This window comes from Myotis yumanensis, unplaced genomic scaffold, assembly GCF_028538775.1.
Source record: "Myotis yumanensis isolate MYYU_CA2020_CCGP unplaced genomic scaffold, mMyoYum1.0.hap1 SCAF_2, whole genome shotgun sequence".
Classification (NCBI taxonomy): Eukaryota; Metazoa; Chordata; class Mammalia; order Chiroptera; family Vespertilionidae; genus Myotis; species Myotis yumanensis.
Window position 1 is genome coordinate 71,105,049 of NW_027223753.1, and position 22,499 is coordinate 71,127,547.

At 38.1% G+C, this 22,499-nt stretch overlaps 1 protein-coding gene across 4 annotated transcripts in view; it reads right to left on the reverse strand.

The window, feature by feature from the left end:
* DIPK1A (divergent protein kinase domain 1A) overlaps positions 1-22,499 on the reverse strand; it is a 136,418-nt gene that overhangs the window by 9,563 nt on the left and 104,356 nt on the right. For 3 of the 4 annotated variants that reach the window (XM_070405600.1, XM_070405602.1, XM_070405601.1), the window contains exons 3-4: positions 6,469-6,576; positions 398-574 (exon numbers count right to left, since the gene is read on the reverse strand). In XM_070405600.1, coding sequence (XP_070261701.1) covers positions 398-574; positions 6,469-6,576 — 285 coding nt within the window. Of the gene's footprint in view, positions 1-397; positions 575-4,432; positions 4,497-6,468; positions 6,577-22,499 lie in introns of all 4 variants that reach the window. The other variant, XM_070405603.1, reaches the window with a different exon arrangement.

Sequence of the window (22,499 nt, forward strand, 5' to 3'; positions counted from 1 at the left end):
ATAAAAAATCAATTAAAAAAAAAAGATTCTTTCCCAAAGTGTAATTGTTTTCATCTTTTAATACTTCTAATTAATCTCTGTATGAGGATTTCTTTAAAATTTAAAAAAATAATTTGCAAAGCAGGTTGTACTGATTTTATTTCACCTTTTCAAAATGTATCAGCTACAATGTCAAACTATAGAACTCCCCTCTCATATCTGGACATTTTTAGCTTATAATATTAAAGTAAATATCTTCCACACATTTTTTCTTTTCTTTGAATTATTTCTCTCAAGATAAGAGTCTTGATACAGGTCAAAGAATAGCAACATTCTTGTGGTTTAGAATGAGGTGCTGGCAATTCTTTCAGAAGAGTGTAGTGCTTCATACTAGCAACATGCGAATAGATATACTTACTTTAAAGAGACTGTAGACCATTTCTTTGAATTTCTGTACAGTAGTTCCCCTAGTTGGTTTATCAAATAACACTATTTCTTTTCTTGGTTCCAATTCAGTTCCAAAATCAAGATGAAGTGCTTGTTCCATTTGACATTTCACAACCCCTGGTAGATTATCCCAAATCCCTAAATACATCTATGTGAAAAAGAATGGCAAGTTATGCTTTAGGCTAAATAGGAAATTATCACTATATTTTTAGTGTCCTCCTCCTCCTCTAAAAACACACACTTACAAACACTGAGACTGTGACTTTCTTTTTAAATTGCAAATTAGAAATCATACTCTGAATATTTTTCCTCTTAATTTTTTAAATTACAAAAGTAATGTATGCCTAAATATATATTTTCCAACCATGATCATCAATTTTATTTTTCCACTTTTTATTGTGGTTAAATTATAAAAACAATATTTGCCATCTTAACCATTTTTAGTTTACAATTCAGTGGTACACATTAATGAAGTTGTGCTACCATCACCACCATCCTTTTTAGAACTCTTTTCTTTTTGTAAAATGGAAACTCTATACCGTTAAACAATAATTCTTCCTTACCTCTTTCCTCCCAGGCCCTGGCATCACCTTTCTACTTTCTGTCTTTATGATTTTTGACTACTGTCTCATATAAATGGAATCACACAGAATTTGTTTTTTTGTGACTGGCTTATTTCACTTATCATTATGTGCATATTGTAGCATGTGTCCGGATTTCCTTCCTTTTTAAAGTTGAATAATATTCTATTATTAATATATCATATTTTGCATTTCCATTCATCTGCCAATGATCATTTGGGTTGCTTCCATGTTTTAGCTATTGTGAATCATGTTGACATAAACTGGATGTGAAATATCTCTAAAATAACCCCTGCTCTCAATCCTTCTAGGTATATACCCAGAAGTGGAACTGCTGGATCACAGGTCAATCTATTTTTATATTTTTGAGGAATTGCCATACTGTTTTAGGCAGTGGCTTGTACCATTTTACATTCCCACCAACAGTGCACAAAGGTTCAAATTTGCTGTTGTTTTTTTTATAGTAGCCATCCTAATTGGTATGAGGCAGTATCTCATTGTGGTTTTAATTTGCATTTCCCTAATGATCAGTGATGCTGTGCATCTTTTCATGTATTTATTGGCCATTTGTATGTCTTTTTTTTTTTTTTTTAGAAATATCTATCCAAGTTCTTTGCCCATTTTTTAATCTAGTTGTTTGGGTTTTGTGTTGTTGCGTTTTAGGAGTTCTCTATAGATTCTGGACATTAATCCCTTATCAGGTATATGATTTGTAAATTTTCTCTAATTTTGTGGGTTGCCTTTTTACTCTACTAATATTGTCTTTTGATACACAAAATATAAAAATTGTCATGAAGTCCAATTTGTCTATTTTTACTTTTGTTGCCTGTTCCTTTTGGTGTCATACCCAGGAAATCATTGCCAAATCCAATGTCATAAAGTTTTTACCCTATGTTTTAATCTAAAAGTTTTATAGTTTTAGATCTTACATTTATATCTCTGATCCATTTTGACTTTAATTTTGCATATGATATTAGCTAAGGATCCAACTTCATTCTTTTGCAGGTAGATATTTAGTTTTCCCAGCACCATTTGTTGAAAAGATAGTCCTTTTCCTATTGAATGGTCTTAGTACCTTTGTCAAAAATCATCCTGCTATAAATGTGAGGGCTTTTTCTGAGTTCTCTATTCTATTCAATTGATTTATATGTCAGTCATTATTCCAGTACCACCCTGTTTTGATTACTGTAGCTTTATAGAAAAATTTGAAATAACAAGTATGAGTCCTCCAGCTTTGTACTTCTTTTTCAAGATTGCTTTGTCTATTAAGGGTTCCTTGAGATGCCATATTAATTTTAGGAGGGGTTTTTCTATTTCTGCAAAAATTGTCATTGGGCCGTGGCCAGCGTGATTCAGTGTTAGAGAGATCATGGGTTTGATTCCAGGTCAAGGGCATGTACCTGGGTTGCAGATTTGATCCCTGGCCCTGGTAAGGGTGCCTGTAGGAAGCAACCAATTGACGTGTCTCTCTCACATCAATGTTTCTCTCTTTCTCTCTCCTCCCACTCTCTCTAAAAATCAATGGAAATATATATCCTTGGGTGAGTATTAACAAAAACAAAGTCATTGGGACTTTGATAGGGATTGCATTGACTTTGTAGATCCCTTTGGGTAATATTAACAAGTTAACAATATTTAGTATTCCAACCCATGTACACGGGATGTGTTCCATTAATTTATGTCTTTAATTTATTTCAGAAGTTTTCATTGTACAAGTCTTTCACTTCCTTGGTTAAATTAATTACTAAGTATTCTTTTGGATGCTATTGTAAATAGAATGGTTTTCTTAATTTTCTTTTTGCTTTGGCCATTGTTGGTGTATAGAAATGCAATTGACATTTGTGTGTTGATTTTGTTTCATGCTACTTTGCTGAACTCACTTATTAGTACTAACAATTTTTGTGTGTGGAATCTTTAGTCTGTGTGTTGTTTTTTACAACAGATCATACAAGAGAGATCATTTTACTTCTTCCTTTCCAATTTGGATGCCTTTTATTTATTTTTCTTGTCTAACTGATCTGGCTAGTGGCCAGAAATTCCAGTGTTTTGATTAATAGAAGTGGCAAAAGTGGGGATCCTAATCTTGTTCCTGATCTTAGAGGAAAAGTTTTCAGTCTTTCACGATTAAGTATGTTAGCTGTGGGCGTTTTTTTTCATATGGGATTTACTATTTTAAGGTAGTTGCCTTATAGTCCTAATTTGTTGATTATTCTTATCATGAAAGGGTACTGAATTTTGTCAATACTTGTTCTGCATCAATCGAGATGATCCTTTTCTTTTTCCTTCTTTCTGTTAACATGGTGCATTACATTGATCGATTTTCCTATGTTGAGCCATCCTCACATTCCAGGAATAAACCCCCACTTGGTCAGGATGCATGATCCCTTTATTATTTATTTTTATTTTTTTATCCTCACCCGAGGATATATGTTCACTGACTTTTAGAGAGAGAGGAGAGAGAGAGAGAGAGAGAGAGAGAGGAGGGGAGGAGAGGGGAGGGGAGGGGAGGGGAGAAGAGGAGAGGGGAGAAGAGGAGAGGAGGGGTGGGGAGGGGGGAGGAGAGGAGGGGTGGGGAGGAGGGAGGGGAGAAGAGGAGAGGAGAGAGATGAGTTAGAGATGAGACAGAGAAATATCAATCAGTTGCCTCCCATGTTTGTCCAACGGACTGGGAATTGAACCTGCAACCTATGTATGAGTCCTGACCAGATATTGAACTCATAACCTTTTGGTTTATGGGACGATGTTCAAATCAACTGAGCCACCCAGCCAGGACTGTATGATCCTTTTAATTCACTGCTGAATTTGGTTTTCTAGTATTTCGTTGAGGATTTCACATCAGTGTTTAAAAGGAATATTGGTCTGTAATTTTCTTATAGTGTCTTTGGTATCAGGGTAATGCTAGCCTCACAGAATGAGTTAAAAAGTTTTCCTTCCTCTTCAATTTTTTTTAAGAAAAGTTTGAGATGGATTGGTGATAGTTCTTTAAATGTTTGATAGAATTCACCAGTGAAGCAATGGGTCTTTTTCTTGCTAGGAGACTTTTTGTTACTGATTCAATCTCCTTACTAGGTATATATAGTTCTATTCAGATTTTCTATTTCTTGGTAAGTTTTGTGTTTCTAGCAATTTTCCCAATTCATCTAAGTTATCCAATTTGTTGGTGTGCAATTGTTCACAATAATCATATAATCCTTTTTATGAGTAAAAATGTCCCCACTTCTTTTCTAATTTTAGCAATTTGAGTTTTCCCTCTTTTTTCTTAGACCATCTAGCTAAAAGTTTGTCTATATTTTCAAAGAACCAACTTTTGGTTTCACTGACGTTCTCTATTGTTTTTCTATTTTCTATTTCATTTATCTGTGCTACAATCTGTATTATTTCTTTCCTTTTGCTAGCTTTGAGTTTAGTTTGTTTTTTCCTAGTACCTTAAGTTGTAGATTAGGTTGTTTCTTTGAGATCTCTCTTGTTTCTTCATGTAAGCATTTATAGCTATAAATAAAATTTTTAAAAGTCAAATTACATAACAGGATGAAAGGCAAAGTTTTCCTATGTTCATACCCCAGAATTAGTCACTACTACCTATGTAGCTATTTATCAAACTAACATTATACGTTCTTACTATGTGCTCTGGTCTATGAATTTATTTTATTATTTTAATCCTTATAATAATACTACAAAGTAGATACTATTATTATTCTCAATTTACTGATGAAAACCTGAAGCAGAGAGATGTGAAGGTAACACCACTGAGTGGCCTAGCATGCTGAAGGTGACACAACAGGGCAAAGCCAGCATTTGAGCCCACCCAGGCAGTCTACTCTTGCTTATATATAAAAAACAAATAGGGTTAAATTAATTAGTAATAACATTAATCCAAACAAAGCAGATTTTATTACTCCCCTGCTTCAGACCTTCTAATTCAATTTGAATAAAATTCTAAGTCCTTTCCATTGCCTGTTTGACTTCATATGAACTGGCCTGGCCTTCTTCCCTGATCTGATCTTGTACCACTTACCCCTGGGTCCCTATGTCCCAGCTACACTGGTCTTTCTCTTCCTTGAGCCTATCAACTTAATTCCTGTTTCATGCCCTACTTGTTTGCTGTTGGTTCTGCTTGGAATGAGCTCTCAGAGATCTTCACACAGTTGTCTCCTTCACATATTCCAAGTCCCAGCTCAGATGTCACCTTACACAGGCCCTTCCCTCACCAATTGTGGAAGAGATCCCCTTCCATCTCAAGTCATCTCTAACCCATTACCCCATTTTTCTTCACAGCCTTTAGCACTGTCTAAAAATGACCTCATTTCGTCATTTATTGAATTGTTTATTATCTCTTCTCTCACATGAGACATAAGGCACAGGAGGCCAGAAGCTTTATGTGTCTTATTCTCCAAGGTCTCACCCAACGCCTTAAACAGTTCCTATCACGCAGTAGATATTCAAATGTTAGGCTGCTTCAGAAATCCTCTTAAACTTTGTTAGCATCATCAACTTAAAATATATTTTAAATTTCAATAATTATCAGAGTAATGATAGAAATTTATATTGGAACTTTCAAAATAATATACAGAAAAGATGTCCTTAAAAATCATGTAATATTCCCCTGCCCAAGGGTAACCAGTGTTGGTGTTTGTTACAGTTTCTTCCAGCCTAATAGTATTCTACTGCTCTAATTTATATTTCCTTGATGTTAAGTGAGGTAGAAAATGTTTTTCATTATGTTTATCAGTTAGTCATAGTTCTTCTTTTGTGACTTAGCGCATCCTGTCCTTTGCCTATGCCTGAGGTTTAATTGTTCATGCAGGTATGAGCTCAAATGTTAGAAAAGTCTCCCTGATCACCTCCTCTAAAGCACATCCCCATCCCCTGCATTCTCCATCAGTTTGCCCTGTGTATGTCCTTATAAAACACTAGAGGCCTGGTGCATGAATTTCATGCACGGGTAGGGTCCCCAGGCCTGGCTGGCCATCAGAGCCGATTGGGGCCTTCCGGCTGCCAGCTGCTGGCCGGGGCCTTCCTTTGTTCTGTGTTGACCCCTGGTGGTCAGCGCATGTCATAGTGAGCGGTTGAACTCCTGGTCAGTTGAACTCCAGAAGGGACGATTCACACATTAGCCTTTTATTATATAGGATACCACATCCTGTAATTATCTATTTATCTATCCACTGTTTATACTCCCCACCCCTCTGGGATTATGTAAGATCCATAAAGGAAGTAATCCTACTTATCTTAACCACCCTTGTAGTCCTAGTAACCAAAACAGTGCCTGGAATATATTGGGAATAGGGTATTAACAAACATCTGTGGGATGAGTGAATCAAAGCATAGAAAATCGGAATATGTAAAATGTCCTAAAAATAAACTGTCCTAAAGCTCTGGTTCAATCATTCTTTTAATAACTCTTTAGTTTAAGGCAAAATTAGAGTGTGCCACCTGTAATGTTTATTCACAATGTCCATACCTGATTGTTGGGCTTGGTAGATAAGCATTTTCCAAAGTAAAGAGTTTCTGTAACACAAAGGCTGTTACATGCGGGCCCATCAATAACTCCATTCTTGTACTTGTCGCACTAAACACAGGAAATAAAAAAGTAGTTAATAGGAAAATGTTCACAAGAAGAAACATAATAAATACAACATAAAGAGATATCTATATTCTTTAAGAGAAGGCTCCTCAATAAAAATAACTCGGTATTGGATTTAAATCCATACTCTGTTCCTTATTAGCTCTGTGATGCTGAGAGACCTTGTTGCGACGAGGGTGTGCATAGAATTTTGAAACTATTTTTCCCACTTAACATGGTCTGAGGTGGTATGGTACCTATTCTCTCCAAGAATAGGGGCACTCTATTTTTCAAAATAGCTCTCTGGTTTTAAAATAAATTTAAAATAAAGTTTAAATTACCAAAATGTTTTAAAATAACAAAATAAAGTTACCTCTGTCATCCCTGACATCATCCAAAAATAAGAAATAAACTTGGGGTGGTGAACATACAATACAGTGTACAGATGATGTGTTCTAGAATTGAGCACCTGAAACCTGTAGAATTCTGTTAACTGGTGTCACCCCAATCAATTCAGTAAAAAGGGGAAAAAGGAATAAAATTTTAAAAAGAAATGCAAGCTCTATCTTTGATAAAATAAGGTACCAATGTAACCCTAAGACATAATAATGAGAATGGCCTGCCAAATTCAGTGAAAATTACACCAGAGGCCACAAGCATGCTGAGATTAAATACCTGCTCTGACCTCAATTCTCAGACAAAGCTGGCAAAACACTGCACAGGAGGTACATCTGAGGAGAAGAACCATCTCCCTGGCTGCACTGAAGGCTTAAGGGACACAGCTGTGGGAACTTCCAAGGACTCTATTTGGCATCATGAAGTACAGGGCAAGGCAGTGCTGAATGATAAAACCCTTTAAGATATTGTCTATGTGGGAGGTAGTCTGTTAATGAAACAGGGGTTGGAAAACACTATATCATGAACAGCTTGTAATTGCCAGGGAGATATACAGGCTTAACCAATATGTGTGAGTGTCTTTCTGTCTCACCTTTGTTCTTTTGTGCGTGCACGCATGCGCGCGTGCACACTCACACACACACACACACACACACACACACACACAAACTCTGGGCACAGCAGCTTCACTACAGGCTCAGTTCACTGCCCCAGTTGCTTCCTATAAATACTCAGTAGTGAGTAACAATAAAAAAAACAACAACAAATATGAGGTTTGTATAGCAAACATACAAGAAAAAGGAGTAAAGAATAGGAAAAGCAAATGTCAGATAAAGAAAATTTCCAGAAAAATGTCATGAAGCAGAACAAACATTGCTGTGAATTCAAAGGACTTAATGAAAAGGTTTAAAATAAGATCTCAACAGATAGTAAGTGCTCAGTAATAGCAATAGTTATTTTACATAGCCCAACTTTTTTCAAGTAAAAGGCATCAAATGCTTTTAAACACATAAGGAAAATATAACATCCAATATAACAATATAATATCAAATATATCAGAATATAACATCAAATATAACAGAAAATATAACATCCAATAGCATCTCTTGAACCATTAGAGAATGAATTTCAGGCAACCAAGAGATGAATGGAGAAACTAAACATGAAAACCAGTTGAAATGTTGGACTGGGATTAAAATAACTCTGGGAATCTATTTCTTGATAATTGTTTATACAATATCTGATAGTTAATAGATGCTTACTATGTGTCAGGCACTGCTCTAGTGCTATACTTTTATTATCATGACAACAACCCTATTATATCCATTGAACCTGTTTTATATCTATGGTAAAAATAAGGAAACAGTCAACCTCCCCCGGCTGGCCAACGTCCTGCTGCCACTGCTATCTGTTAAGTAACTTGCTCAAGGTCACACAGCTCATTCTCTTTAGCACTACTGTATATTGTTCAGAATGTTGATATTATAAACTACTAGAGGCCCAGTGCACGAAATTCATGCACGGGTGGGGTCCCTAGGCCTGGCTGGTGATCAGGGCAGATTAGGGCCAGGCTGATCAGGGCCAGGCCGGAGAGGAGGCGATGGTCTCTGGGCCGGGCACTAAAGGAACGGATGCCGGACGCCGATGCTGCCATCGTCAGCGCCCCACCACTGTGTGGTTCCCCGCCTCCCCTCCTCCTCCTTCCTTCACTGCTGTGCCACCACTGTAGCAGGTGGACAGCAGGCTGATCAGGGCCTGCTGGCCGAGGAGAGGAAGAGAGGGACAGGGCATGGGAGATTGGCTGCTGGCTCTGAGGAGGGAACCGGCCCTCGGCCCCCCGGGAAAGGGGCTGCGTCCGCCACCTTACCCCCCTTCCTGCCCCCCCGCCCGGTTCCCCATCCCAGCCCAGGACCCAAAGGCCCCAGCAGGGTCAGGAGAGGAGGCAATGGTCAGCAGGCCGGGTGCAGAAGGAACGGATGCCGGATGCTGCCACTGCTATCATCAATGCTCCACCACCGCATTGTTCCCTGCCTTCCCCCCTCCTCCTTCCCTCGCTGCCTCGCTGCCACCATGGCGGGCGGGCGGTGGGCCAATCAGGGCTTGCCAGCTGGGGGGAGGGATGAGGCACAGAAGGCTGGCTGCCGGACCCAAGGAGGGAGCCGGCCCTCGGCCCCCCTGGGAAAGGGGCCTCGTTTGCCGCCACCCACTCCAGGTTCCCCATCCCAGCCCGGGGCCTGCCAGCGGGGGGAGGGACGGCAGGACGTTGGCCAGCCGGGGGAGGTTGACTATAAAAGCACACTGCCCATCAGGGGGCAGCTCCTGCGTTGAGCGTCTACTCCCTAGTGGTCAGTGCACGTCACAGTGACCGGTAGTTCCAGTCACTTAGGCTTTTATACATATAGATGCTGGTAAAAGTAATAAAACTAACAAAACTCAAGGAGGAGACATATAAGAAGATGGCGTGTGGCAAAAGAATGTTGATTTCCTTATCTTTACTATTCACGGTCAAAAGATAACATCTAATAAGTCAAATTATAGAGATAGAAATATATTTAAAAATATAGCCCTAACCAGTTTGGCTCAATGGATAGAGCGTCGACCTGCGGACACAAGGGTCCCAGGTTCGATTCCTGTCAAGGGCATGTACCTTGGTTGCGGGCACATCCCTAGTGGGGGGTGTGCAGGAGGCAGCTGATCGATGTTTCTAACTCTCTATTCCTCTCCTTTCATCTCTATAAAAAAATCAATAAAATATATTAAAATATATATATATATTTAAAAATATAGAGATAATCCCTAGCAGAACTACTACTAATAATACATTGATTAAAATTTGGTAAAATAAAGAAGATGGGATGAAACAAAGCATAAAAATTTTATTATTGCTTCTAATAGAAATATAGCCTTTTTAAAATTTTCTATTGGTTAATTCATTATTTCTGCTTTCTTTACATTTTTTTCTAATTTAATGAATTTTTAATTAATCTCTTTTGGTTTTTTGCCACTTATTAATGTAATTAAGACTTTATATCCTTCTCTAAATAGTTCAATTTTTCTTTAGCTTTATCTTTAGTTTCTGATATATTTTATTTTATTTTTATTGATCTTAGAGAGAGAGGAAAGGAGAGAAACATTGATTTGTTGTTCCATTTATTTATACGTTCATTAGTTGATTCTTGTATGTGCTCTGACCAGGGATCGGACACAGAACCTTGGCACATTGGGACGATGCTCTAACCAACTGAAATGCCCAGCCAGGGCTCTGATGTATTTTAAAATATATATTATTAATGTTACTTCCTAGATACTTAACTTTTCAATTTGCACTTTCTCTTTGGCTCAAGAATTAAAAGGATATTTAAAAGTTTTCCAGATAGATTTTGGTTCAAGTTTTATTGTATTGTGATTGGAAAGTGTTGTTTCTGCTATTTCCACTAAGTGGGATATATTAAGGTTTGGGTCTGACACTTCCCACAGTCTGATGTGAGGATAGAAGAGCCCTGATGGAGATGGAGAGCGCTGCCCATGGCAGAGGTAAGTGCCAACACCTAGGCACGGCTGCCCTTCTGCTACCATTAGCAGAGACGTTCCTAGGTGAGCCCTTAGCCATGCTTGCTTTCTCCGTCAGACCTGGTTGTAACCAAGAATATTAGCTTTCATCTTCATAGGAGGAGCAGAGCAATAGTTCTTAGACTCAGGTTTGGGAGGTGGGGATCACACAGAGATGCTCAATATTTTCTTCCCCAGGTCAACTTGTAGGGATTTGTAGGAAATGCAGAACCATCTGCTTGGTATCTTTGCTTGGTACCAGATGGCCATCAATTTCATTGGCATGTTTATTTATTGAGGCAAAGGTGGTGGAGTTCGGAGGCCTTATTCATAAGCTGGGATGAAACCTCTGAAAAGTATAGTTTAGGTTTTCCAAGGAATTAAGATTGGATAAACCACATCCTCTGGCCACAAAGAAATGAGAAATCAAAATAAACACAGACATGTGTGGAAACTAAAAAGCACATTCCTAACTAATTTGTGGACTAACGGGGACATCACAATGGAAATGCAAAATATCTAGAACTGAACAACAACAAAGGTATACAAATAAAAATCCATGGGATGCAGCTACCCTGTTCTTAGAGGGAAACTGTCAGCTTTAAACACAATGATGAAAAAGCAAGAGACAATATAAGTAGTTAGCACTCAACTAAAGAGGCTTAAAAAAACCCATTTTTATTATAATAATAACAGAGTAAGCCCCTCAAAGAAGTAAAAAACCCACAAAAACCCCACAGAAATCAATGCAAAAAAAGACCAATGATATAAAAAGCTAGTTCTTTGAAAACTTTAACAAAAGAGATGAACCTTTAAAAAAAAATATATACATATATATTTTTAAATATATTTTATTGATTCTTTACAGAGAGGAAGGGAGAGAGATAGAGAGTTAGAAACATCGATGAGAGAGAAACATCGATCAGATGCCTCCTGTACACTCCCCACTGGAGATGTGCCCGTAACCAAGGTACTTGACCAGAATTGAACCTGGGACTCTTGAGTCCGCAGGCCGAGGCTCTATCCGCTGAGCCAAACCAGTTAGGGCAAGAGATGAACCTTTAGCAAGACTGATCATAAGAAAAAGAGGAGGTGCCCTGGCCTGTGTGGCTCAAGATGGTTAGAGCATTGCCCCAACACCAAAAGGTCATAGGTTTTATCCCTGGTTAGGGTGTGTGTGGAAGGCAACCGATGGATGTTTCTCTCACACTAATGTTTCTTTCTCTCTCTCTCTCTCTCTTTCTCTCCCTTCCTTCTTCTAAGATCAATAAAACTAATAAAATAAAAGAAAAAGAGGAGGCACAAATAAACATGACTAGAAAAGAAAGGGAAATGACAGTGAATAATATAAACAACTCTATGGTAATAAGCAACTGAAATAAGCAATTTTTTCTAGAAAAACATAAATAATAAAATGATGCAAAAAGAAATAGAAAATCTGAATAAGACTAATAAACATTAAAAAAAAATTGAATCAGTAACGAAAAATATCAGGTCAAGGTACAGGAGGACCTCAGGGTGCGGTAAGTGAAAACTAGGTAACAACATAAATGTCATCAAGTGAGTGGCCAAATAAATGGTGGTATATTCATATAATAAGATACTATAAAATTCAGTAATTAAAATGAGAGAATTTGGCCTATACATATCAAATAGAAAAATGCTGAAAACAATTTCAAATGGAAAACAATTTCAAATGAAATATGTGCAGTTTAGTGTCATTTATTAAAGTTTAGTAACATCCAGAGCAATATTACATATTATTGATATGCCCCTATACACACAGCGAATAATGAAAATGTGATGGCAAGGACTCACACCGAATTCACGATGGTGGTTCCTCTGAGGAGGAGGAAAGAGACTATCAGGGATGATCAAGAGAGCTTCAACTGGACTGTAGTGATTTTTTTTTCTTTTTAAAAGTGAAGCAAATATGGTGAAAGGTTAAGATTTGCTAGTAGATGGTAGGTACATGGGTATTTGTCATATTGTTTTCTATGCGTCATCACTGTTCTAAGAGCTTTTCATGTATATCTCTTTAATCTTTTTTTAAAAATATATTTTTATTGATTTTTTACAGAGAGAAAGGGAGAGAGATAGAGAGTCAGAAACATCGATGAGAGAGAAACATCGATCAGCTGCCTCCTGCACACCTCCCACTGGGGATGTGCCTGCAACCAAGGTACATGCCCTTGACCGGAATCGAACCTGGGACCCTTCAGTCCGCAGGCCGACGCTCTATCCACTGAGCCAAACCGGTCTTGGCTATCTCTTTAATCTTTACAACCTCCCTAGGAAAGAGGAATTATCTCCATTTTACTGATAAAGAAACTGAGGCAAGAGCGATTTAGGAGAGGTTAAGAAACTTGCAAGGCAGGTTAGTGGGGGTGCTGAAATCTGACTAACGCAGCTAGTCTGCCTCCAGAGCCTGAGCTTTTAACCACTGAGGTAAAAGAACCAGAATGCCTTATCCCGGAGAGGACTGCGTAAAGCAGGCTTCATAATGGCGGGGTCAGATGCCCGGCCCAGGGCTCCTACTGAGGGGATCAGGTCACAGTCACCCCCTCTGCACAAGCACCAAGTGGGGCCAGGACCTCCCACCTTTGTTTCCTGAGGACGTCACACACGTGTCTGACATATAATCAAATGCATATAAAAAGCACTTGCGGAATGGATGAATGAATGAAGTGGGTACTGGGTCTTTACCCAGCAGTGGGGCATTTTTAAAAAAATATATATTTTTATTGATTTCAGAGAGGAAGGGAGAGGGAGAGAAACATCAATGAAGAGAATCATTGATCAGCTGCCTCCTGCATGCCCCCTACTGGGGATCAAGCCTGCAACCCAGGCGTGTGCCCTTGACCGGAATCGAACCCGGGACCCCTCAGTCCACAGGCTGATGCTCTATCCACTGAGCCAAACCAGCCAGGGCACAGTAGTGGGGCATTTTACTACTAACAACTTCTGGGATAGAACTAATAGCTATCCCCTTCGGCTGTTCTGATCTGTGGTCCTGGAGTCGGGAGGAACACTTCATCCATAACTCTGTCCAGGTCCAGATTTAACTGTGACCCTATTACCCATTTTCCAGTGAATAATCTTAAGGCTGTGTATCTCCTCCCTGAGCCTAAATTCTTCCTCCCTTCTTTCCTTATATTCCTAAATCTATCATCATTTATGTTCATGTTATCTTCCCTGGTAGGAAGTAAAAGGACTTGAAGACACTGTCATATATATCTTTGAACTTCCCCTCTTAGCACAGAGTTTGGTATTTAAGTGTCTGATAAACTTTTATTAAATAACCACCATACAGAACATGGTAATTTGATTTTAAGACCTCATTGAAGATAAAATTAATACTTTTCCATAGAATTTAAAGCAAACCAAACTGAAAAGGACAAACCAATCCCTAATCAGTAAACTGTTAAGCAGTGAAGATAAGTCTGGCATTCAGCTACAAGAATCACATTCTTGTTTGGAGCAAAGGCTTCGAGCCAACCCTACATGGAAGAGGCAGTCACAAAGAACAGGCTCTTCAACTTGTGGCTTCCATCCGGAACCAAAAGCAAACTTCCCTCATGCTTGTATAAAAAGAATGGTTAGCCACACACTGTTTCGTTTCATTTTTCAGACAGGGTCATATACAATTATAATCACTGTCAGCAGTCTGATCTTCTAGCTAAATAGATACAGATATTATAAAGAATGTTCAAGTTTACAATAGAAAACTCAGCAGAAAACATCAAAGGTTTGTCCTTTTCTAAGATTTTTTTATTACTACAGTTTTACTATATACCCTCGTTTGCTTGCACATACTTTGTAGTACCAGAAGATGGCGTCCTTTGGCTAAATTTTACAAATTTCATCTAAGTTGAAGGAATTTCATGAACATGGAAATTGTACCAAAGGGGCAATAACAATGAACAGATAGATGCACAGTACTAGGTTTTAAATAATTTTCTGATATTCATGTTCTAATAATGTATTTGAGGCAATCTTATCAATTTGTCCTTACTTAGAAAAAAACAGCAGAGGTAGGTTCTCAATAATGCCTGAAAATTTTCCAAGTCTCTAGTCAGCATCTTCTTCCATGACCTATATCAACTCTTTAAAATCTTCACCATTCTCTGCACTCTCACTGTATCTTCAACTTTTCACCCACCCCCCTCCTGGCTTCTTCCCCCCCTGCCATTAATAGTGCTCATTACACTCTCCCTTTCCTCTCTCTCTCTAAACATACAAACCCCCTCTCCTCTCTTTCCTTCCATTCTGTTATAATGTCTCTAATTTACTTTAAAATTCTTCAGTGTACAATGTGGTGGTGGTGGTATGTGTGCATAGTCTAGATGCCACTAATATCCTAATCAAGAATGCAGGAATGTACAGGTGCTCAGCTAGAGTTCTAATGAGGTAATAAGGAAACCTATGCTCCATATCTTGGTCAGGATTGATCCATTTCTGCCCTGGCCTGTGTGGCTCAGTTAGTTGGGAGCATCATCCAAATCAATAAAAACATAAAAAAGATTGATCCATTTCTAAAATTTGTTAATTAGCAAATTATTGGTGAAATTTGTGACCTGTTAAATATCACGGTGAATGTTAAAAATGACTATTGGTGCAATTAAAGGTACTTAAGATATGTGAATTGGCTAAAATCTGAGATAGTCCCTACACTTTCACAAGAAGTTATAACCTTCACCTTTAGGGAAGTACCCAGAGCTAATCGTTTTGCCTCAGAGGCTCTCAGCCTTTAGGAGCAGCAGGTCTCCTGGAGGTCTGGCTAAAACACAGACGCTGAGCACGTCTGAGAGTTTCTCTCTCCTTAGGTTTCAGGTGGGGCTGAAAATCTGCATTTGTAGCAAGTTGCCAGATGATACCGCTGCTACTGGTCAAAAAGAGACATTGAGAATCACTGGTTCAGAATTTCTAGTTCCCTGATGCTCATTATATGGGTGATAAGCTTGCCTCTGGATATCATTGCTTCTGCCTTGAGCAAATCTTTCATGCCAATGGACAGAGCTCTAAAATGACAGAACTTCAATGAGTTTACAGACTGATTATATGAAATGCTGTGTGACTGCTTGTAAGTAAATATGTGCTGAACCAATACCTAAATATGCAGCAGAAATCATTTTCATTATAACCTAGAATTTGGTTATATGGGCGTATTGATACTCACCTTTGGCAAACATTTTCAGTGGCTGCTATCATCTTTCAAAATAGAATCTAAGGCACATGCATGACCAATCTGGATTCGGTTAATTTAAAACAATGTCCCAACCAAAAGGCAGAAGCAACCCACGGGACCATCAATTGATGAATGGATAAACAAAATGTGGCATACACATATAATGGAATATTGAACAGCCTTAAAAAGGAAATTCTGACATATGCTACAAGATGCACTATGGAAAACAGTATGGACATTCCTCAAGAAATTAAAAAACAGAACTACCGTATGATCCAGCAATTCCATTTGTGGGTATTTATAAAAAAAAATATATAAAAACACAAACTCCAAAAGATATATGCACCCCTACCTTCATTGCAGCATTATTTAAAATAGATAAGATCCTGGTGTTTTTAAAACAAACATTTTTATTGATTTCAGAGAGCAAAGAAGAGGGAGAGAGAGAAACATCAATGATGAGAGAGAATAATCTATTGGCTGTTTCCTGCATGCCCCATACTGGGGATCGAGCCACAACCCCGGCATGTGCCCTGACCAGGAATCGAACTGTGACCTCCTGCTTCATAGGTTGACGCTCAACCACTGAGCAACACCGGCTGGGCCTGGTTTTGTTTTTGTTTATTTTTGGCTAAATCTAGCAACACTACTTCCAGTCTCAATCATGTGCTTCTTGTTTATTTTTCCATATCCTCTACTACTCTGTAAGCATCTTCAGGGCGGGGACATGTCTTATTCGGTACCTCCAGGCTCTAGCACAGGGCTAGTAAGCACAGAACTAAAACGACATGGTGTTTTATTACTGGCTTGTTTCTTCTAAACTGGCTTTCACCCTTAGTTTCTTTATTGCTGCTCAGGAATGATGGGAATGATTCAATGATACCACTTGTTTTAGGATCACGGTGAATATCACGTGACATAAGAGTGCAGCATAGCCCATGAAGGCCACCAGAAGTGCCATTATAATTTAACCAGTAAGATTACTCTTAGAATAAAGCTTATTTTTGTTGAGATTTAAAATAAACTTATTCAGTAAACATTTTTCTATAAATTCACAAAGAAAAGATTGGCAACCTAACTCAAGTTGGCACACAGGAAGACTATACTTTTCTTCAAAGGAAAAAATTAAGCTTGTACGTACTTTATTTATTTTTAATTTATTTTTATTGATTTCAGAGAGGAAGGGAGAGGGAGAGCGAGATAGAAAACATCAATGAGAATCATTGATCGGCTGCCTCTTGCACACCCCCCACTGTGAATTGAGCCCACAACCTGGGCATGTGCCCTTGACTGAAATCAAACCCGGGACCCTTCAGTCTGCAGGCCAACTCTCTCCACTGAGCCAAATTGGCTAGGGCAGCTTGTACATACTTTAAAAACAGTATGTTCCAAGTAGATTGGTTCCATATATTTTAAAAATACAGGGTAATGGAACAAAATGAACCTTTGGAGTCAAATAATAATGATTAATCCTAAGCAGAAGCAAAGCTAAATTAAATAATTAGGTAAGTTCTGCTATCTAACTGGAAACATGGCTCCAGATATATTAAATCTAGTATATGTTAAGTCAGTTGTTTAAAGCAACAAACCATCATCTCTAGAAATTAAATCTTAAAAGAGACTGTAATAAAATTTAGAGGCTCTTTCATCTTTTAATGCTTCCATTTTAAAGCACATGCCAATATAATAGCCAGGAAGGTTAACCGAATGGCACAGTGATTCCTCACTAGTATCCAAGTAGAACCTCTCTCTGGATCACAGAGGAACGTGCCGGAAATATCAACATTAAATAATTTCCTGAGAAAGGTATAGAAGGAAAAAGCTCTCTTCCTCCCTCATCTTCTTTCTTCCTTTCTTCCGTCCTCCCTCCCTCCCTCCCTCCCTTCCTTCCTTCCTTCCTTCCTTCCTTCCTTCCTTCCTTCCTTCCTTCCTTCCTTCCTTTTTGGTTACTCCTCATTTGAGGATATTTTTTCCATTGCTTTTTATTTATTTATTTTTTACTTGTTTATATTTGATTTTTATTTTATATAAATTTTTAAAAAATATATTTTATTGATTTTTCACAGAGAGGAAGGGAGAGGGATAGAGAGTTAGAAACATCGATGGGAGAGAAACATCGATCAGCTGCCTCCTGCACACCACCCATTGGGGATGTGCCCGCAACCAAGGTACATGCCCTTGACCGGAATCGAACCTGGGACCTTTCAGTCCGCAGGCCGACGCTCTATCCACTGAGCCAAACCAGTTAGGGCTATATAAATTTTTTATAACAAAATCTTTCAAATTTTTTTCAAGGCAATGAATATAACAATGAAATCAAAACCCACCAAATATTGGGATCCCCAAAAGAGTAAACCAATATCTCTCAAGAAAGTTTAGGAAAAAAGAAAGCTAAATAAAATATTGAAATGGAATCCAGAGCACATCAGAAGAAATACATCCTTTCTCCAAATGTAGAATATTTTTAGTATCGCATTGATGTTTCTCTCTGTGTCTTTCCCTTTCTCTTCCACTCTCTCTAAAAAAAAATCAATGGAAAAAGATCCTCGGATGAGAATTAAAAAAAAATATATCATAAGTCGAACCATCATAAATTGGGGACCATCTATATTGTGAAATAATCACCACAATAAGTCTAGTTAGCATTCATAGTTGTAATTTTTTTTTTTTTGGTAACTTTTAAATCTACTCTTTTGGCAACTTTCAAATATACAATACAGTATGATTAACCTTTTAATACATGAACTCATTTTATCCTCACAACCATTTGATGAGACACATAGTATTAATTCTCATTTTGCAGAAGCTAAATAACTTGCCCAAGTTTATACAGCTAAGAAATGGCAAAGGTAGAACTCAAACCCGAAGCTCTTTTATTCCAATGCTTATGCTTTTAACCACTACTATTAGATATGACCCCTCACACACATATGGAGAGAGAAGAAAAAAGACAGAGACAGGTATACAGAGAAGAAGAGAGCCATGTAAGCTGAGACAGATTGTGATTTTTAATCCTCTGGAGACTTTAATTTCATTTTACTGATGAATCTCAGAGAGAAGGGTGGGTGTGGCGGGAGGGCAGGAAGAGATTAAGCATAACCCATGGACAACGATAATAGTGAGGTGAAGGCTTGGGGGGGTCAATGGGGAGGAAAAGGGGGACATCTGTAATACTTTCAAAAATAAAGATAAATTTAAAAAATAGTAATTAATAAGAAATAGATGGAGAGCAAAATTCTAGCATAATTTAATGCTTATTTTACTAAAACTTGAAAATAATGAAAAAAATTTCTGAGCCTAAAGTGTATCTTTTCATTAAGGCTGGCTTAAAAAAAGTTGTAGTTTCTCTGCATTTAGGAATTATGTTCTTAAAACCTATCAAAACTAGTAGTACTAAGATAAATAATACTAAGACAGGACTAATACTGTATAGGAATTGTTTGATTAGAACTAAGAAGGAAGCAGAAAAACTATTTTTTTAAAAATATATTTTATTGATTTTTTACAGAGAGGAAGGGATAGAGATAGAGAGTTAGAAACATCGATGAGAGAGAAACATCGATCAGCCGCCTCCTGCACATCTCCTACTAGGGATGTGCCCACAACCAAGGTACATGCCCTTGACCAGAATCGAACCTGGGACCTTTCAGTCCGCAGGTCGACGCTCTATCCACTGAGCCAAACTGGTTTCGGCAGAAAAACTATTTTTAAGGTATATATTAAAGGTTCTAAGAGCTAATAAGATATTACTTGATCAAGGTATGGGAGAGGATAAGATTCGAAAGAGATGAACCTAGATTTTGTGGCTGCAATTGCTCTCAGATGTATGACCTGAAACACAGTCTTTTTTTTTATTTTAGCAGAAAACCATATTTAATTAGAATGAGAAAAAAATCATAATAAATTAATGTCTTAAAAAGCTGATGTCTATAACACACATCCTAAAATCCAGAAAATTTATAATATTTTCATTAACTTCTTGACAAAGTGCATTTTCCCTCTACATTTTCTCAATCATCTCTTCATTTGGCAACCACTTTGTGAAACCATTTTCTGTGAGCTTTTCTTCTAGCACAGTAGATCAAAATTTGTTTTTTAACACTGAGCATTAAAAAAACGCAATAAAAGGATTTGCTGTTTGTAGGATTGATGCAAGTTCGGGCTCTACAAAAGGGGAATTCCAAAGCATTTTTTTTTTTTTTGAAACACAGTCTTATGGAAGATAAAAATCTAGTTCAGTCCTTCCCAAGGGTGGGGACTTGGTACACCACGCTTTGGGCGGTGACTCTGAAGGCTGAACCCCAGGGGGTAAAGGTGAGCTAGGAGAACTTTAGAGAGCCTTGGCCAGTGTGGCTCAGTTGGTTGAGCATCCTCCCATGCACCAAAAGGTCACAGGTTCAATTCCCATCAGGTGAAGGTGCACACCCTGGTTGTGGGCTTTATCCCTAGTCAAGGTGAGTGCAGGAGGCAACCAATCGATGTTTCCCTCCCTCTCTCTCTCCCTCCTTTCCTTCCTTCCTCTCTCCAAAATCAATAAAAATATATTTTTAAAAAAGAAAAGAAACTCAGAGAGATGAGCTCATAGCCTCTTTTTCCCTTGAGGATTTTACCAATACTAGGCATGAGTGGAGGTCAGAGCTGCTGCTGGGGATAAGAAGCCAGTGAGCATTTTAAAAATAGGAAACTAAGGGAGCCTCAAGCATACAGTCAGTTATCCTGTTGGGATGTTTGCCAAATCCTGAGGCTTTACAGAATGGGAGGCTAAAAAATCTCATTGGAAAGCCTTTGAAAAGCAGAGCAGACATTTTGGCAGTCTCACAAGATACAGACTCAAGTTATGGACCTGCCAGAGGGAGAAACCCCAATGAATTCCCAGGCTCTCAGTTAAAATCCTTAGAGGGCTACGCTCTGGGAATAGGGATGAGCCAAACATAGCTTGAGCAGAGGGTTACACTAGAGGTGCAACCAAGCCTCCAGTCCGAACAGTCCATGATAGGGTTAAGATGATCAGCTACTAGAGGGAAAGGAACTTTTATCTGGAGGCATTATGTAAAAAATTACAGGGCATGCTAAAAGACAAAATGATAGGACCAAAAACAAGAGGTAAGCATGGACAATAGAAACAGGTCCACAGATGATCCAGGCCCTGGAGTCATCCAAAAAGGATTTTAAAATAACTGTGTTCACGTCCAAGAAAAAAGGTAGAGAAAATAAATAAAACAACAGAGAATTGAAATGTATTTAAGAGAATTAGGAAGACAATATGGCAGTTCCTCAAAAAGTTAAATATAGAACTACTGTATGAGTCAGCAATTCCACTTCTAGGTATATACCCAAAAGAATTAAAAATAGGGATTCAAAAGCTATTTGCACACCATTGTTTACAATAGCCTAAAGTTGGAAACCACTCTACAGTTGACCCTTGAACAACACAAATTTAAACTATACAGGTCCACTTATATGTGGTTTTTAAAAAGCTTACACTTAAAAAAATTCCCCTCTGCTGTTATACTTCTTATATTAGTAATTCCTCCGTTGCCTAGTCAAGAAGCTGTAAACTCCTGAGGAAAAACTGTTTAAAAATCCTGGCTGGATTTAAGAATACCTAGAGCTAAGTTGATTTTTATTTTCTTAGAATTTTGGGAAGCTCAGATCTCCCTGTCTTATGTTCCTATAACACTTGCTACTGTCATATTCATCTTACCCGACTGTAGTTCCTCATTTTCTTCCCTGCTGTAGGTTTGTAAGGTCAGGATGTCTTGTCCCCTGCTACATGCACACACACACCTAGCACCACTGGCTTGGGTTAAGATAACCACTCAATAATTATAGAATCTTTAATAAGTTATAATAATTGGAATCCAAACAAGCATTACTACCAAAAATATAGTTATCAGATTAAATGTTTTAACATTATTTACATCAGAATATATTAGCAGAAAACAAGGAGTTAAATTTACTTAGCCTCAAACATTTAAAATATAAGTGCCATGGAAGCAATGATTACAACTAGAAATCTTAGACTGACAGAGCAATCTTCCAGAGGTATAGCCAAATGTTAGAAAAGAAATTAAATAATAAATGAATGTTTATGCTTTTTAGACAAATTTCTGGTATTCAAGATAACTACATTTATTCAAAAAATGTGTTCTGGCCGAAACCGGTTTGGCTCAGTGGATGGAGCGTCGGCCTGCGGGCTGAAGGGTCCCGGGTTCGATTCCGGTCAAGGGCATGTACCTGGGTTGCGGGCACATCCCCGGTGGGGGATGTGCAGGAGGCAGCTGATCGATGTCTCTCACATCGATGTTTCTAACTCTCTGTCTCTCTCCCTTCCTCTCTGTAAAAAATCAATAAAATATATTTAAAAAAAAAATGTGTTCTGGAAAGGTTATATAACACTTTCAAACTGTAAACAAAAAAACTATCTGATTAGAATAAATCCAACTTCAAGTATATCTACAAATATATATATATATATATATATACACATACACACATATCTTTTAAATATATTTTTATTGATTTCAGAAAGGAAGGGAGAGGGAGATAGAAACATCAATGATGAGAGAGAATCATTGATCAGCTGCCTCCTGGGGATCGAGCCTGCAGCCCGGGCGTGTGTCCTTGAGCGGCATAGAACCCGGGACCCTTCAGTCTGCAGGCTGATGCTCTACCCACTGAGCCAAACCAGCTAGGGCAAACTTCAAGTATATTTGAAAAATAAAAATCCCTCTTTGTAATGATGATGCTCTCACACTAGTCTGTATTATATATTTAGACTTATGAATATTAGATT